A 17585-nucleotide genomic window follows, 5' to 3' on the forward strand; every position below is an offset into this window, starting at 1 on the left:
AAAGTCCTCGTAAAATTTATCTAACTTCACTCACCTGTACAAGATCTCCGTGCATGCCCCCCGCAGCGGTTATAGTTAGTAGGCAGACGTAGGGGACGAGGTCTTCTCTCGGTCTATGCAACTCCACCTCGTATGTACGGCCTATGTCGCCGTAATACGTCTTATTGCAACCTGGGGACAAAAGTATACTTTTCTCACGCATCCACGGTAATATAACCTTAAACTATCAAAATACTATATGCACCAGCATTAGTGTTCTGTGACTATGATTCTTCCTCGTATAAAATTATTATTATTGTATTTTTATACTTCACATAATAAGTAGAAGTTATATTTTTGTAATGATAGTAATAAGTATTATAAGGAATAATGATTTTAGAGTGTAACTGTTGAGTTTATTGGCAATTCTTCTCAGCAGAGCTTGCCTTCTGAACCGGACACGTCTATAGTTTAAAAATAGTCAAATATGACGTTTCACAAGTGCTTTTAAACTTAAAATGACGAATTTTGAATTTAAATTTGAATTTTAAATTAAAATACTTGAGACGAAAAGCAGATGGATCATTTTAAATACCTGTGCATGTATGTTGTATAATCAGTAAAATACTATACAGAACAAAACAAATGTTTGGTAGCCAAAATATACATAAATAAAATAAATAAATAAATAAATATACTTAATCAATACACATCACTATCTAGCCCCAAAGTAAGCATACAGAGTAGCTTGTGTTATGGGTACTAAGATAGATGAATATTCATTTACATATACTACATATAAATACTTATATAATGTATAAATACACACAGACATGGCGGTTGTACTTCATACTTGCTTAACATATACAAATAGCTCTCTACTACGTCACTACATGTTACAATTACGTAAGTGTAGATGTTATAAAGAAAAGAAACTTTCAAACACACATTTCATGCTAAAAATGTTTTAACGATACAAAAATTTCTAAAATCGTTACAGCATGTGGGTGAGGCTCTTTAGAGTATACATTTTTTTTTGATAAAAAAGAGACCTCTCCTTTTAGACAAACAGCGCGTCATTATGAATGAGAGGTTTTATGACTATAAAGTATGACTCACGTATAAAAGTTATTCAAAGTTTTACATAATATGGGCGTGAGTGATGAAGCTAAAATAATATTTTGTACATTTATTGCGATAAAATGCACATTTTCCTAGAAATAATAAATTCGTTATATACCTACGTATCTAAAGTTTACTTATTTTAAGGATGTAATAACTGCCTAGCTACGTAAACTTGCGTATCTCCTCTTTAGTATTTTTTATTTGTAAATTGCTTAATTATTTAAAAATAAATAAGTAAGCAAGTATAGATAGCGCTATTTTACAAGATAGCTAATGTATCACTAATATCTATATTTAGTAAGTAAAAGTATATTATCTAATAATAATCACCTGTATGAAATATATTAGTAAGTCAAAGTTGTAAAACATTATTTTCGAGCGTTTGCAGTGTACCCGTGTAGTTCCCGTTCTTGTGAGAAAACGATTATAAAATATAGCCTATTATACTCAGAAGTAACGTGGCTTCCTAGAGGTAAAAGAATTTTCCAAATCGGTTCAGTAGTTTCGAAGATTACCTACCTCCTACAATACCACAAACTTTACCTCTTAATAATATTAGTATGAGAGTATAGATAAGTAAGTATTGTAAGGAATGTGATCACAAACACCGTCATAGGAGGTTTTTATATATCTGTTGGCTGTGATAAAAAAGAATTAGGTATACAAACATGTCAGTGTCAGTGACGGCATTTCTCTTTGATCTACATTTAGATTATCACATTACCTCCCAAAATATTCTCTCTGCCTTATTCTACCTTTACCTTATTCTCAAGGCACGCAACCCACTTCAATGTTGAGTTGTGACAGAATGATAACCAGATAAGGGCGAACAATTGCAAGTATAACGACATTCACCGTCACAGCCCTACGCGAAGGGCGCAAACTCCAAACAATACATTTATCTTTATTACAATGAGAAGCGTTTATGTACCACGCCTAACTTAAAGGTACATTTACATTGGTCTTGAGCAGCATTTAAAGCCGTTGTATGTTTTTATCATAGACAAAACATTAGCTGTGAACAAGATGTTACAGTAAAAGCTCATTATTCGTGGAGGATACGTTCTCTAAATGTGTCGCGGATACAGAAACCGTGAATATGGAATGGTATTTTATATGGGATTCTAAGGGATACGTTCTTGGGTGACAAAATTAATAAAAAATATATAAAGTTATTGATTAACTATTATCTTCAGCCTTAGATAATGGTTTGAAGAATTTTGAAATTTTTTCTTGCTTGACATTTTTTAAAAGCTCTATTCAGAGTGATTTTAAGCAGTGGCATTCTTCAACCATCCATTCGCAATTTCTACAATAGGTATTTGCAAGTTAAAGTTTAAATTTGCAGATTTTGCGTTTATAGGAATTGGGACGCAATTTTAATTGCCGCGATAGTGAAACCGCGAATAGTGAAAACGTGAATAAAGGAAGCGCGAATAAGGAGCTTTTACTGTACTCGTATCGTAAGTAACGATACAGAATTGGTGTATATACTGAAGAAAACGAACCTGCCGATTGTACACACGAAAGCGTTTAGTCTGTCACCTTACCACTACATAGAAAGCCAAACGGACTTAGCGGAATAGATTGATTAGAGTCCGAACGCTAAACCGTATAGTGTATATACCACTATACGGTTATATACGTCTTAAGTCCGGTAGTATTAGTATTGGTTAACTGGTAAGTCATGGTTAAAGCCTAGCGTGTTAAAACCAGATCTGATCTATCAACTTGGCCACGTTAGTCATTTGCTTACTTTGAAGAGAAAAAGAAACATTGGTAACGTTCAAAAATATATACTTTATTAAAAAAAAACAAAATCGAAGTTTTTAGAGTTTGACTAATTAAGTTGGTTTCGTTAATGTAGGTACTTCGCAAATCGTTAAATTGTTTTAAGAGAAGTATGCTTAAATGCTAATTAATTTTGCATTAATATAATTGTGTTGTATTTTTTAAAACTTATTGTAAGAGATAAGATACAATGAGTTTTAAAAGTGTCAATCAATAATCCTGTTGGTGGATTTCATACGCTATCTTTTACGCATCCTTGACCCAATAAGACACCCTTAAACTGCTCTTCGGTAATCAAACGCTGTTATCTTAATGTAAACGGACCCTTATGCAGATAGTAGGTACACAGTTGTATATAGGTAAGCACTTTCACTGCAAAGTTTGGCGAGCATTGGGCGTAACGGGTCCTTCTATTGCTCTTCCCTTGAACTAAGTTCTGGGCTCTCAAGTTTATTACTCAAACAATAAATAAATGTGTATTAAATTGAAGGGCGTATCGTTGGCTTTGAAGGGCTTTTAGGGAAGAAACTTGTTGAGGTGCGGTTAGGAATTATTTTAGCAAGGTAATAAAAAAAATTCTTTTTCTATTTGATGTAGCGGCTCTGCAAGTCTTCAAGATGTATCATGTTGACAGCATCCGATCTAAATTGTGATCGTCATATTCGTCATAATCGGCTCACTGCTGAGGTCGAGTCTCCACTCAGAATTAGATGGGTTAGGCTAATAGTCCACCACGCTGGCCCAATGCGGATTGACAGACTTCACACACGAAATTTCAAATGAGAAAATTCTCTGGTATTCAAGTTTCCTCACGATGTTTATCCTTCACCGTTTGAAACACGTGGCATTTAATTTCTTAAAATGCACACAACTGAAAAGCTGGAGATGCGTGCCCAGATGACATTCGAACCTATGTCCTGCGAATCATAGGCAGAGGTCATATCCACTGGGCTATCACGTTCACTGCTCATTGAGATAGTAATCTTAATACATAAATGCGAAAGATCATTCACCACGAAATTTCGAAAACCGCTTTGTACAAAGCTGAAATTTGGCAGGGAGGTAGTTTATAGTCAGTAGATATCCACTAAGAACGGATTTTGCGATTAGGGCCGGATTAAAGAGGTCTAAAGGCGGACGAAGTCGCTGGCATCCGCTAATATAATCCGAATGATGAAAACGTTTCTCTCTCAACAGTTCTAGTAAATGAACACTAAGTTTTGGTACGCCGCGTAAATGCCAAGTTGTACTTCACTTGGTTGAGTGCAAAGTTGTAGTTATGCTCTCAAGTGGATTGCTCAAACAATAAACACAAGTCTCAGACGCCACAACTTTGCCTTTGTAGGCAATTTTCTACAGTTGCCATAAATAATGGTCTTGTTCTGTCCGTGCTATAAGCTTGTAATGCATGTAAGGCCATGTTTCGCATTTATCTAGACCATGTTTCGCATTTATATTAATTAAATTTAATAAAATTAGCTTGTTTAATAATGATTCCAACCAATAAGTTTATTTACATAGCTCCCATATAACATTTTAATGAAATCATCATTATCACGCGTGACCTTGGCGCGCGCAAACTCTTGAAGGTGGCCCCACAGTTAAGGATTTTTTTTGCAAATGGCCGACAATAGAATGAGTGGAACGCTTAGAATAAATATAAATTTATCTATTATTTATTAATGGCTGACCCGGTAAGCATTGCACTGACATATTTTTTTTTGTACATTAAAATACTAATCACCATTACCAAGCAACGTTCGCGCGCGTGCGCGTCAGTGTTGCGCACGAATCTCCTCTTAGAATGAGAGGGTTAGTCCACCATGCTGGCCCAATGTGGATTGGCAAATTTCACACATCTAGAGAATTAAGAAAATTCTCAGGTTGCATACCTGAGAATTTTGCTCAAGATTTATTTATTTATTTATTTATTTACTTATTTATTTATAAACAGGACACCAACAGGTTACAATAAAATCTTATAATAAAATGTAAAGAAATATATAACTTACGGCAACATGCACTAAGGGTAAGGATAAGGCCTAGTTCGCACTACTCCAGTAATCCAGCCGAGTACAAACGATTTTTTAAATTTGTTTATTGTTGTCTTTATGGTTTTTTGATATGCAATTAAAAAACAAAACCTTTAACATAGAATTATCATATAATTTTATTAGAATCAAAAAGTGTATCTTTACTTTCAGTTAATGTTTGTCTGGATCACTTTGTCAGTTGTATTCGTCAGATTTTCGCTGTTAATAGCAAAATAAATAATGTAGTCACCATTTTATAATGAACCTCTTCCATAGAAAACCTGTTTCTATTCAATATTAAAAAGAATAGTAGATAGAAAATCGCATTACCTATTATTAGGTCCATATAAAAGTGATCTAAAAAGTCTCATGTGTCTCACTGAACTCAAAAACTATTAAGTCCATTTACTTTACCAAGTGAAGCGTGGAGCGTAAAGGCAATTAGTCCTACATTCCTCTTAGTGAGAAGTTTCTCAGCACGTATTCAACTTGTTTACTGTAACTGTTACATTGTCTTACTTTTGTCTGTGTTGGATTCGTTAATAAGTTAAATTGTATATGTTACACTAGCAAACTTCTGCCTTAATAGTATCTTATTTTACCAACGAAATTTTCAACAAGAAAAAAAAAACATGACCGAATAAAACTCTTCCATATATTACGATCCAGCTTTGGGAATGCATTTTATAGTGATTTATATATCTTCGATGCATATTTTACTGATTGTCAGTTGTCTTTGCAAACGCGGGCAGTCAATGTCAAAGTCAATCAATGATAGAGATGTCATTGCCATGTATCATTCATTAGAGCATATTTTGTTTAGATGTGTCAAGTTAGTGTGAATCCTTATTGCAATTAATTTTATGTCAAACTGTCAAAGGCATACGAATTATTGCTCACCTGTATACGTAATTTAACTGATTAGACAGATATAAATTTATTTGAAAATTGACCTCATAAGTTCTTCTTGTTTGTCCTAGTTTAGGGCCAATTTTCAGTTCTATAACATTCGTATAATTTAGGCCCGAGTTTGTATGGAGACTGTGTTTCTCCTTTATCATAATAAAACCGAATTCCACGACGATATCAACGACGGTTCTACCTACTTTTATTTGAAAAACTAATACTCGGTTTTTCTGTATTAGGTAGGTAATTTAAATTAAGGTAAATTAATTTAATTAAAGGTAAATTAATTTAATTATAGGTAAGTCAGTATTCCTTTAAGTATACGTTTATTTCAAGCGAAAAGCTTGTCGTAATAATAACCAAATGGGGTATCAAACTTTAGATAATTTAGTAAAATCCCTGAATATTTCTACTATAGAGACATACTGCACTTCGAATAATTCTTCGAATAACTCTCAGTCTGTCTGTCTAACATAATGCACCACAAATGCACATTGCATAACACAGTATCAGAAACTAGAATAGTAATATTTTCTAAAGACCGAAATGCATCAGTTGAAGGGCACTCTCGCTGCCAAGTTTTGCCCCAGAAACGGTTCATACTATAATATACTGATATGGCTGTGCTGCATTTCGAACGTGTAGCGATATTAAAGCGCTGTAACTCGCAATACTCAAGTAAGTAAATAGTGGACAGAGACTGTTTTAGGATTCCTAATGAATATACTCGTATGTACAAAAATGGAACCCTTTTATGATCACTCGGTCAGTCTGTCCGTCTGTCGGTCATTTCTTTTGCAAATCTATTGGGCTAATAAAGTTTAAAGGAGAAACCTTAGACCATTAAAAAGAAAGGACCTGCCTCGTAAACCGTTACACATCTGTCAAAGATCAAGAATCAATATCTAACGCGTTCATAAAAACTGTTGCTATAGAATCGATGTTTCATTGTTGTAAACGTTTTCGTCGTGTAAAGAGCTCCCTAAAAATGCCGGTTTGTGTAGTTGAATGGCATAAAAAACGGCCAAAAACTTGTAGTTTAGTAAAAGATGGAGTAACGTTTCATTTGTAAGTATTTCTACCATAATTTTATCAAATTTGTAATAAAAACGATTTCTAAAGAGAATGGATTCTTTTGACGGAACAGCAAAAAATCGATCTAGTAATCGAACATTCTATATATATTCTGTGGCTAGTCCAAGCGATGTGTTGGTTAGTCTGTGTAAAAATTACGCGTGTGTGTATTGCTAGTCAATTATGTAGTTGTGTGTAGTGTATGGACACAGAATATACATAATGGTGTTAAATGTTTTCGGTAATGTGAGCTTACCTCGTCCCTCTCAAAAAACGACAGACTTTTTTGTTGGTGAATTTGGGTGCGAAACAGGTCCATTCTTTTTAATGGTCTAAGGGAGAAACCCAGAGTCACTTACACAAACCCACACACCCAACTCGGGCCTTTAGGGTTGAGTAGGGGTATGGCAGTAGATGTAGGGTGTGAGAAGGGGAGAGTAGTGACAAAATCGCGGGTGTCCACTAGTATCACGTGTATTATATATTTTCTTTTAATTTTATAAAAAAAAAGTGAATAATTAAATATATGAAAATTTACCATTTATCTCCGAAACTATTGAACCAAAAATTTTAAAAAGAAATCCAAAAATAGCTTTTGTATTTATAGATTAGAGGAAAACCTTATTTTTTTATATTATAAAAAAGTAAAGTAAAAAAAATTAACCGACTTCAAAATCACACAAATAAACTAAAAAGCGAAAAATAACATCGTATGTGCTACCTTCTGATCACTTTGAAGGCGGTGTCAACACAGTGATGCATTAACTAAAGCCGATTTTATGTGTACAACTACTTCCACACGAACTCTTCTTTTACTACTGAAATACACATTAATAAATACACTTGTGATTTCGTAATTCGATTGAATGTAAATATTTACCGAATCAGGAACTATTCAGCTTGCATAATCAGTAACAACTTCAGAATAATCCAAGAGATATTTTACAACCACGTCAGAATATTTTAACGCCCGGTTTAAACGCTTTAGAGTAAGAAATTTCAAGAATCCTCGAAATGGTCTAGCTAAAATATCACTGAAGCGGTTGCTCTCTGAACACCTCGGGATTTCTGAGCACAAATCAAGTCAGGTTTTTACTGCACTTTTTATCTGCGACAAATTATAGACCCTGTAGAATCGAATCCGTGAAAAAGTGAGAATAATGCCGGATGATTCTATTGATAAAGTTTCTATTGCATTGTAGGAGAGGTTTATTAGTCTTTGGGCCCATGAACAAGATATTTATTCATGACTGCTCAAACTTTGTGTAGGTATGTCATGTCAAGTCGGAAGAAACTATGAATGCGGCGATTGTGGAGCGTTTTCTTTTCAAGCAATTTTCCAGGCTTTAGTGCATCCGATAAAAAATACGTGTGCATCTCGCGACTCTCGTCAGAGGTATTAACTTAAATCTGCTGCAGTATGCGTAAGAGAAAGAGAAGCCAGACAGAGTGGCATCGTAACGCGTTACGTTACGAAGCAGTTAACCGTCCCGCAAGAAGTTATCACTTCGATAAGCCCACTGAAAATTGTATGACAAGGTCACCACTTGATTTTTAATATCTTTATCTATTCTGAAAAAATTGGTTCTATATCTTATTCTATAAACAAACCAACAACCAACTTTATTTTACTGTTTTTCTCAAAAATCTGCCAATTTTAGCAGCAATGAATAAATCCGACGAAACATTCTCACCGCACGTTTTGCTACGATTCCAAAATAACCTCAATTCGCTCAACAGTGTTAAATTGGACTTAGAATCATTGATTAATTTGTTTGTTTCAGTTGAAACAGAATTTGCAGAAAATAGCAACATTATATTGATTAACATTGTTTATTGATATACAAATATCAGGGTATTTTATCGACAACTTTACGTCTGCTATGTATGTATATTTAAATACCGATTTTTTCGGGATATAAAAGCCTATAAGCTGCACAGTAATCTCCTCTATATCTTGGTAAAGGTCCTATTAAAATATCTTCAGCCATTTCCCGAGATCAGCCTGACAAACAGACAGACAAACAAAATTTTTAAAAAGTTTGATTGTGTTTTAATGTCATATAAATAACTATAAGAATTTGACAGGTTAACTTGATCATCATCATCATTATTAACCCATATTCGACTCACTGCTGAGGTTAGGCCAAATACCACCATGCTAGTAACGAAGTATGAATTAGATTCAGTCAAGCGCAATACAGTACTAGTTACCAAAAAAAAACATGAAACGGAAATGCATCACCTAAAGGGCACTTCCGCTGCCAAGTTCCGTCCCAGAAACACAGCGATACACCGATATGGCACTACTCACTGCTTTGTACTTCGTGCGATACCAACGTGTCCCAGTGGCCAAGTATTGTAGGCATTATTGCAATCAAAGAGAGAGCTCCCAGTCAGGCTGGCTTTAAAAGTGCTGCCAGCGAATGCCTTTGTTTCGGGATCCGCTTTGTTGGACATGAATATTTTTAAGCGAATGTACTGAATGAATGTATTGTGTTCTTTTGTTGTATTGCGGCTATCTGGCTCTTTGATGTTCGAAGTTGCGCATACCTAATAAACTATTTGAAAATACGTCTTCACTTTGTATTTTCAAGCATTTTGACGGCCTCCTGTTTCGGTACGATATAGTGTAGAAACCGAAAGGGGTATGGATTTTCATCCTCCTCCTAACAAGTTGGCTCTCTTCCACTTTAGATTGCATCATCACTTACCACCAGATGAGATTGTAGTCAAGGGCTAACTTTAAATAATAAAGTCAATGCGCCAAGCTCCAATTTGAAATAGCTTAGCATTTTGGACTATCGACATATCCATTCGTATCACAAACTATTCAGTTATCTTGTATGGACAGGGGAAAATGATTAACGTTTAAAGCCTTAGCTATTGTTATTCTTGATTTTTATTTTATTATAACTGATTATAACTGATTTTATTATAACTGCAATGACTTTTTTTCTTACAGAAACCTAGATAGAAAATATTGAGCCGGTGACATCAAATGGGTTATGAAGGGAAGGTCTTTGAAGGAGGCCCATGTCGAGCAGTGGACGTCCATCGGCTGATAATGATGATGTTGATGATAACAGAAAACCGACACAAAATAAAATGTTAGTAATTTTACTCACTTGCAAAATACTTTTTCTATTTCATATTTAAAATATGTTACATATGAAATGTAATGTGGTTTGGTTGGTGGAGATTGCTTCCAAGTAATTAAATCCGTAGCAATCCGGCATTTATGTAGACAGCCCTCAGCGCTTTACAGCCTGCAAATATATTCGTTAAGGCTTTTGAATTTACAGCTGTGATATACTATACAGGGTGCGCAATTAGGGAGCTCTGAATAAATGCGTGCGAACGCAGATTTATCTGTTAATTACTGTGATCATCTATTAATTAACATTCACTGCAGGTCGTCAATAAATTAATAATCTGGAAGCCCATTTACTCGAGTAAATATTATCTATACTAATATTATAAAGCTGAAGAGATTGTTTGTTTGTTTGAACGCGGTAATCTCAGGAACTACTGGTCCGATTTGAAACATTCTTTCAGTGTTGGGTAGCTCATTTATTGAGGTAGGCTATATTTTATCTTCGTATTCCAACGGTAACGGCAACCACGCGGCGTCTACTAGTTTCTCATAAAAGTATAATAATAGAAATACCTTGTAATTGAAGATTATAATTGGGTAATGGTTATTCACTACTCTACCGGCAAAGACGTACTCGTAAGTATTGCATTAAAGAAAGTGAAAGAAAGAAATAGTAACGTGTATTTACGAAGTTATATCTATTTAAAGTACCCTGCAAGGTCAGACTGAATCATCACTTATAATTCGGTGAGGTTTTCGACGGCCTCCATGGCGCAGTGGATGCATATGCGCGGTAGATTTACAAGACGGAGATCCTGGGTTCGATCTCCGGCTGGACTGATTGAGGTTTATTTTATATGGTCCAGGTCTGGCTGGTGGAAGGCTTTCGTGGCTAGTTACCACCCTACCGACACAGACGTACCGCCAAGCGATTTAGCGTTCCGGTACGATGCCATGTAGAAACCGAAGTTGGTGTAGATTTAAATCCTCCTCCAAACAAGTTAGCCCGCTTCCGTCTTAGATTGCATCATCACTTACCATCAGGTGAGATTAGTCAAGGGCTTATCTGTAGAGAATAAAAAAAAAGAATATCCAATAAATATATCAATGTTCTACACTTTACAGTATAGATTGACAATAAATTTGTCACATTAAAACAGTTCATCGTTCCAAAACACTAAACCAACAAACAAAAGATATTTAAAACATGTGCTATAGTATAACACAAAGAGTATTGAAGAATGTAACAGAGTTGTAGAGTCCATATTCACCAATATCTACTCGTACATGGTCGATCAGAGTTCCTACACGCTCCAAAACGCAACCAGATATATAGTGACCCGTCAAACACTACGTTGTTTGCTCAAAGATATTTTGTTTGTTCGTAAACACATTCTGATTCCAGTATGAACGATATTAGATGTTTCATCGTTTGGTTTCTGTGTGTCGTTCGGCGATAGCGTCACTTACAAACTCTTTGAATCGAACTCAAAGCGAAACGATAGTTGTCTGAGTTTATACTCGTATATTAATATTTGGTTCCCTATATCTACCTTTATATATTTATACCTACCTACCTATATATATACCTATACATACCTAAATATATAGTTAGTTTTCGGAATGCCTTTTGCTTGTTTACATTGTTATGACATGCATTAAATAAATATTTACATAATTATATAAAAAATAATCTACTTAGAGAAGAAAGTCTCAAATTATGATAATAATGATACTTGACAATTATGCTCCGCGCCATAAAAAAAGTCCCGTAGACGCGATGCTAATGACTGGCTCATTATTAATTGGTAATGGCGTTCTTATTGTCATTTGTATATCGCGCTGTCAATTTTAGTTCAGGTTTCAGGTTGAGACATCATCTCATAAAACTATTTTAGTGTATGTTCATATTTTAATATCATAAGATTAATATACTTACAAAACTAAACATTTCAGGATTTGGGAAACTGAGTAGATAAAGGAACTGTATTGGGCGAGGGGTATTGGAGGATATTAAGTCATATAATCTCATTCATTGATTGACTTTAACATTGACAGCCAGCGTTTGCGAAGACAAGTGACAATCAGTGAAATGCGCATCAAAGAGGATATATAAAAATCACTACGATATGCATTTACAAAGCTAGGTCGTTGTGAAAATAATGAAATAAGCTTATTTCCCCGTTGGCAAATATTATTTCGATTCTTGTTTCCGGATTAACTTTCTGAACTTAAATTGGTATTTTTGAGAGCATAATGTCAAACGACGTTGTTTGGTATTATAGATAGCCTGTCATAGGCAGATCTTTCTCATTTTATAAAAGCTGAAAGTTTGTCTGTTTGTTTGCTGAAAGTAGGTAAGTTAGGTAGGAAACTATGGAGCTTACGACTTCAAATATGTATTATATAAGAGAATAACATGCTATCCATGATTTTATAGTAGGTACCGCCATCAAACAGAATAGTAGACAACATAGTAGTGCAAGACATCCATTTGTTAGAATATACAAAGACGGTAGAATTAAAAAAATATATATATCGGCGGAGCAGACTAAATACTACTTCTGATAACGGAGAAACCGTAGTCTCAGGTGTGTGTGTGTGTGTATCTCATTAAGCTTTACGTGTCAAGGATGACAGATACACAAAGTAACACTATCAATTGTTAGCGGAATGACCGCTTAACTAGCTAATACAGTTCTACCCTTTAACAACAATATTGATCAAGTATATAGATAGCGCTGATACTATCAGATGTACCTAAACCAAGATTAACTATCATATAGCAAGGAGTCAGCCACCAGCGGATCTCGGACTTGTAACCGATTTCAGTAGGGTTGAAGACGTCGTTTACGGTAAATCAATACCAGACATATATATTTTATTTTATGTTCGATCAGTGGATACCCGTGACTTTGTTTTGATATTTCGCAAAATTCTGCTTTTCACAATTTTCGTATGCCTATGTAATTATCCATTATATAAGTAATCTATCTCCAATCTGAATATTATCCGTTTAGTAGATAGTTGCGACGTGAAGCAGAAGAAGTAAGTGACAAACATACACATAAACTTTCGTCTTTACAATATTAGCGTAATTCAAAACCTAAAACCATAACATAATACCGTCTAAAGACTCAAAATGTCAAGTAAACCGTATGTTACAAGTAAATATGCATATAATATGCTGAAGCTAAATAGACTATTCAAACCGAGAATACGTCAAAGGAATCTGAAATAGAGGAACGTAATATATTGCCTGCATTAGTGAGTCTGAATTTAGTCATGCAAATTTCAGATAATAATATTTTGTTATGTTCATGTAATAGCTACAAATACGGATCAGCCATCCGCTAATGACTAATCTAGTTATAAACAAGGCATATGATGCAAGTAATTAAATCTATATGTTCGAGTATATTAAGAGATGTAACTAAGGCTTTTTATTTAGTGAAAATCAATCTCATGATAAGAGATGATGGAGTCTAAGATAGCGTGCTGCCTTTACAGATATACAAGGTTAATATACCCTTAGCCATAAGTGGTTTATGGCTAATAAGTGGTTTGGCCATAATTTTCAAGCCCTATTTTATTAATTCCGAGCTGCTATAATGCAGGGAAGAAAAGATTGGCAAAAATGTTTTTTGTTAAAAACGGTATAGCAGTGTTGGAAAGACCATTAACGAGAATGCTATAGGCTATATCTATCTCTAATATATAAAATTCTCGTGTCGCGGTGTTCGAACTGGAACTCCCCCGAAACGGCTCGACCGATTTTGATGAAATTTTTTGTGCATATTCAGTAGGTCTGAGAATCGGCCAACATCTATTTTTCAAACCCCTAAATCCTAGGATAGGGTAGTGGTAGGGTAGGGGTATGGTATAGGGATAGGGTAGGGGTAGGGTAGCGGTAGGGTAGGGGTAGGGTAGGGGTAGGGTAGGGGTAGGGTAGGGGTAGGGTAGGGGTAGGGTAGGGGTAGGGTAGGGGTAGGGTAGGGGTAGGGTAGGGGTAGGGTAGGGGTAGGGTAGGGGTAGGGTAGGGGTAGGGTAGGGGTAGGGTAGGGGTAGGGTAGGGGTAGGGTAGGGGTAGGGTAGGGGTAGGGTAGGGGTAGGGTAGGGGTAGGGTAGGGGTAGGGTAGGGGTAGGGTAGGGGTAGGGTAGGGGTAGGGTAGGGGTAGGGTAGGGGTAGGGTAGGGGTAGGGTAAGGGTAGGGTAAGGGTAGGGTAGGGGTAGGGTAGGGGTAGGGTAGGGGTAGGGTAGGGTAGGGGTAGGGTAGGGGTAGGGTAGGGGTAGGGTAGGGGTAGGGTAGGGGTAGGGTAGGGGTAGGGTAGGGGTAGGGTAGGGGTAGGGTAGGGGTAGGGTAGGGGTAGGGTAGGGGTAGGGTAGGGGTAGGGTAGGGGTAGGGTAGGGGTAGGGTAGGGTAGGGGTAGGGTAGATATTTTACATCGAGTTTCACGCGGACGAAGTCGCGGGCATCCGCTAGTACGCAATATATTAATGTATTACTCTGACATTTAATTATACCTATTATCTTATTTATTCATTAGATAATTTAATATACTGTATACTTTGTATATATACCTGATGTATCGATAAATAAAAAATTGTATTAGATTTGATTAATGTGTGTTGTGTGTTTGTTTGGATGTTTGTTACTCTTTAACGCCACTACTACTGAAGCGATTAGGCTGAAATTTGGAATGGAAATAGATTTTGTTCTGAATTAACACGTGAACTTAATTTTTATCCAGAAAAAACCGACTCCGAGAAATCCGAAAACAAGATGATTTTCATGGTATGAATGTTTGATACTCTTTCACGCCTCGGCTACTGAACCGAATCACTTGAAATTTGAAGTAGAGATAGACTATAGCCTGGATTAACACATAGGCTACTTTTTATGCCGAAAAAATCCATGGATTCCCGAGATTTGCGTAAACATGATGATTTTGATGATATGAATGTTTGTTACTCTTTCACGCCTCGGCTACTGAACTGAATCACCTAAAATTTTTAGTAGAGATAGATTATATATTATATAGTCTGGATTCACACATAAGCTACTTTTCAACCCGGAAAAATACGTGGTTTCTGAGAGATTTGTGTGAAAAACCATTTGTATAAATTATATTACTTTCAGCATAAAACGTTTTCGCCCCAACATAACCTAAAAGATTGTGAAACCTTTCAAGCGGCGACTGTGTTCAATCGTCGAAACTATCGACCAGTTAAGTGCTCTAAATTCGTTCAATCCAAGCCTACGTTTTGCTGACCCTACTTATAAAATAGGTACTTATTATTAGGCGAATACGGAGCGAGAATTTTCCGATCTTCTACATAATTTTTTTCTTTTAGGGAAAATTGCCTCATTGGTCTAATGTATAGTGCTGCTAATGATACCTACTGAGGTCAAGATTTGAGTCCCACGTTAGGCCAAGAAAAAATAAATAGTTTGATTTTAAAGTTGAGTAGCTGACGCCGCGCGGTTTCACCCGTGTGGTTCCCATTTCCGTAGGAATACGGGGATAAAATAGCCTATAGCCTTCCTCGATAGATGGGCTATCTAACACTGAAAGAATTTTTCAAATCGGACCAATAGTTTCTGAGATTAGCGCGTTCAATCAAACAAACAAACTCTTCAGCTTTATAATATTAGTATAGATTTGTTTTTCGGATTTTACCCGAAAGTATTCGCTAATGTTAGCTATATCCAGATAAACTTTACTTAACTTCTAACATTATCCATACTAATGTAAAATCCATCCATCCATACTCCCACTCCTCCCTTCCCATCCATTTAATAAATAGAAGCGAAAGTAATTAATTCAGTTACCTTTTGATGGTTAAACCACAGAACCAAATTGAATGATCTTTGGTATACCGTTGTTGATGTTACTAGATTTTTCTATGTTATTTACCATAGAAATGGTATCTACTCGCATATTGTTTTAATATGAAATAAATATAGGGAAATATTTGTAAGCTTTGGTATAGAGATAAATTAAACCTTGAAGCATAAAGTACTTTTTATCCCGGAAAAGTAATGATTTTACCGGGTTTGTAAAAAAAAAAACAAAGGTTCCTGCGGGATTTGTAAAAAAAAAACAGATTTTCACGCGAAGTAACGGTTATCCGCTAGTATACTAGCGGACGCCCGTGACTTCGTCCGCGTGGAATTCAGTTTTTCACAAATCCACGGGAACCATAAATTTTTCTGGGATAGAGGAAAAAGTAGCCTATGTGTTAATCCAAAGTAAAATCTATTTCCATTCCAAATTTCAGCGAAATCTCTTCAGTAACTGCAGCGCAAGGAGGAGAGGAACAAACATACACACACACTATTACAAACATTACTATACACTATTATAAACACTACACACACAATTTCACACAGACTTACGCACTAACTTTCGCCTTTATAATGTTAGTGTGATTGGGTTAATCTGGCTATTGGATAAAGAAATTTGTATTTCTGCAAAATACAAACGTTCCTATTAGGTAATAAAATTGTTTACGTTCAGAAACGGTTCGAAATCAATTCCCCTTTCGACTACGAACTCCATTTCTTGGAAATTGGACTATTTTGACGGATCAACGGATACAACTTTTTATAAATGGGTGACGCAAGGTTTTGCTGCGATCTCCTATTTTATGTAGAAAATATTTTGAGCACAAAATTACAATCAATAATTTCTAAATAAGAAACGTTATTTTTGAGTTGCATTTTGAAAATGATAACAACATTAGTTAATGTGTGCTACAATCAAACCACAATAGAAAATTCTACCTATACCATAAACTTGAAATTATTAAAAGCATGATTTATATTACCGTTAGAACAAGATAATTATTCATAGTATACTTATCACCTAAGTTTCATAATGTATCGTTTTTCAAATAAACGGGGAGTGTTATTAGGTGGAAAAAAATTACCAATATATTATTATCGTAGAGGCATAAAATTGTGTTGCATCTAATACATTTCAATAGAAAGAAAGAACAAACGTTTTTCTTGCCTAAGCAGTAAGCACTATTGTGTCTGATGCCTCGACCACCTCGGCAGTGCAATTCCAAATCAATTCAACATTTAATTTTTTTTTTAATTGATAAAGAATACAATACGGAACTTAAGCTAACTTATCCTAATAACTATATAAATCATGCCCACTTGGAATGGTGGCAAGAATACTGGCTGCATTTCCGCGCAGGACAGCCAGACTGATTCTTTGCGCAAAAAATGAACCAGCCCTTCTGTCACCAGTCGAGGCAACTAGCCGCGGTGAAATTATTCAGTAAATTATTCAACTCAATTCAATTCAATTGAGTTCAATTCTTTATTTGCTGCGAAGTGAGAACACATATTTACATTTAAATGTAATTAAAAAATTCAAAATAGATTATAATTTACAATCCAGAAAAAAGTCCCGAATGGTATACAAAAAAAAAACGATTAATCACGCGTATAATACGAGTAGCTAGTTGCATATAATACGATTAAACACGCGGAAAATAGCTAGTTTCCATATAATGCTCGCAGAAGCAAATTATTCGCCATTAGGCGTATTTACAGTAATAGCAAC

The 17585-nt window shown here is 35.5% G+C and overlaps 1 protein-coding gene across 1 annotated transcript in view; it reads right to left on the minus strand.

Moving 5' to 3' along the window:
- Nucleotides 1-17585, minus strand: part of LOC112051338 (uncharacterized) — a 167222-nt gene that overhangs the window by 69720 nt on the left and 79917 nt on the right. Inside the window, exon 3 of the mRNA XM_024089937.2 lies at nucleotides 35-171. Coding sequence (XP_023945705.1) covers nucleotides 35-171 — 137 coding nt within the window. The remainder of the gene's footprint in view (nucleotides 1-34; nucleotides 172-17585) is intronic.

Source organism: Bicyclus anynana, chromosome 5 (assembly GCF_947172395.1).
Source record: "Bicyclus anynana chromosome 5, ilBicAnyn1.1, whole genome shotgun sequence".
NCBI classification, from domain to species: domain Eukaryota; kingdom Metazoa; phylum Arthropoda; class Insecta; order Lepidoptera; family Nymphalidae; genus Bicyclus; species Bicyclus anynana.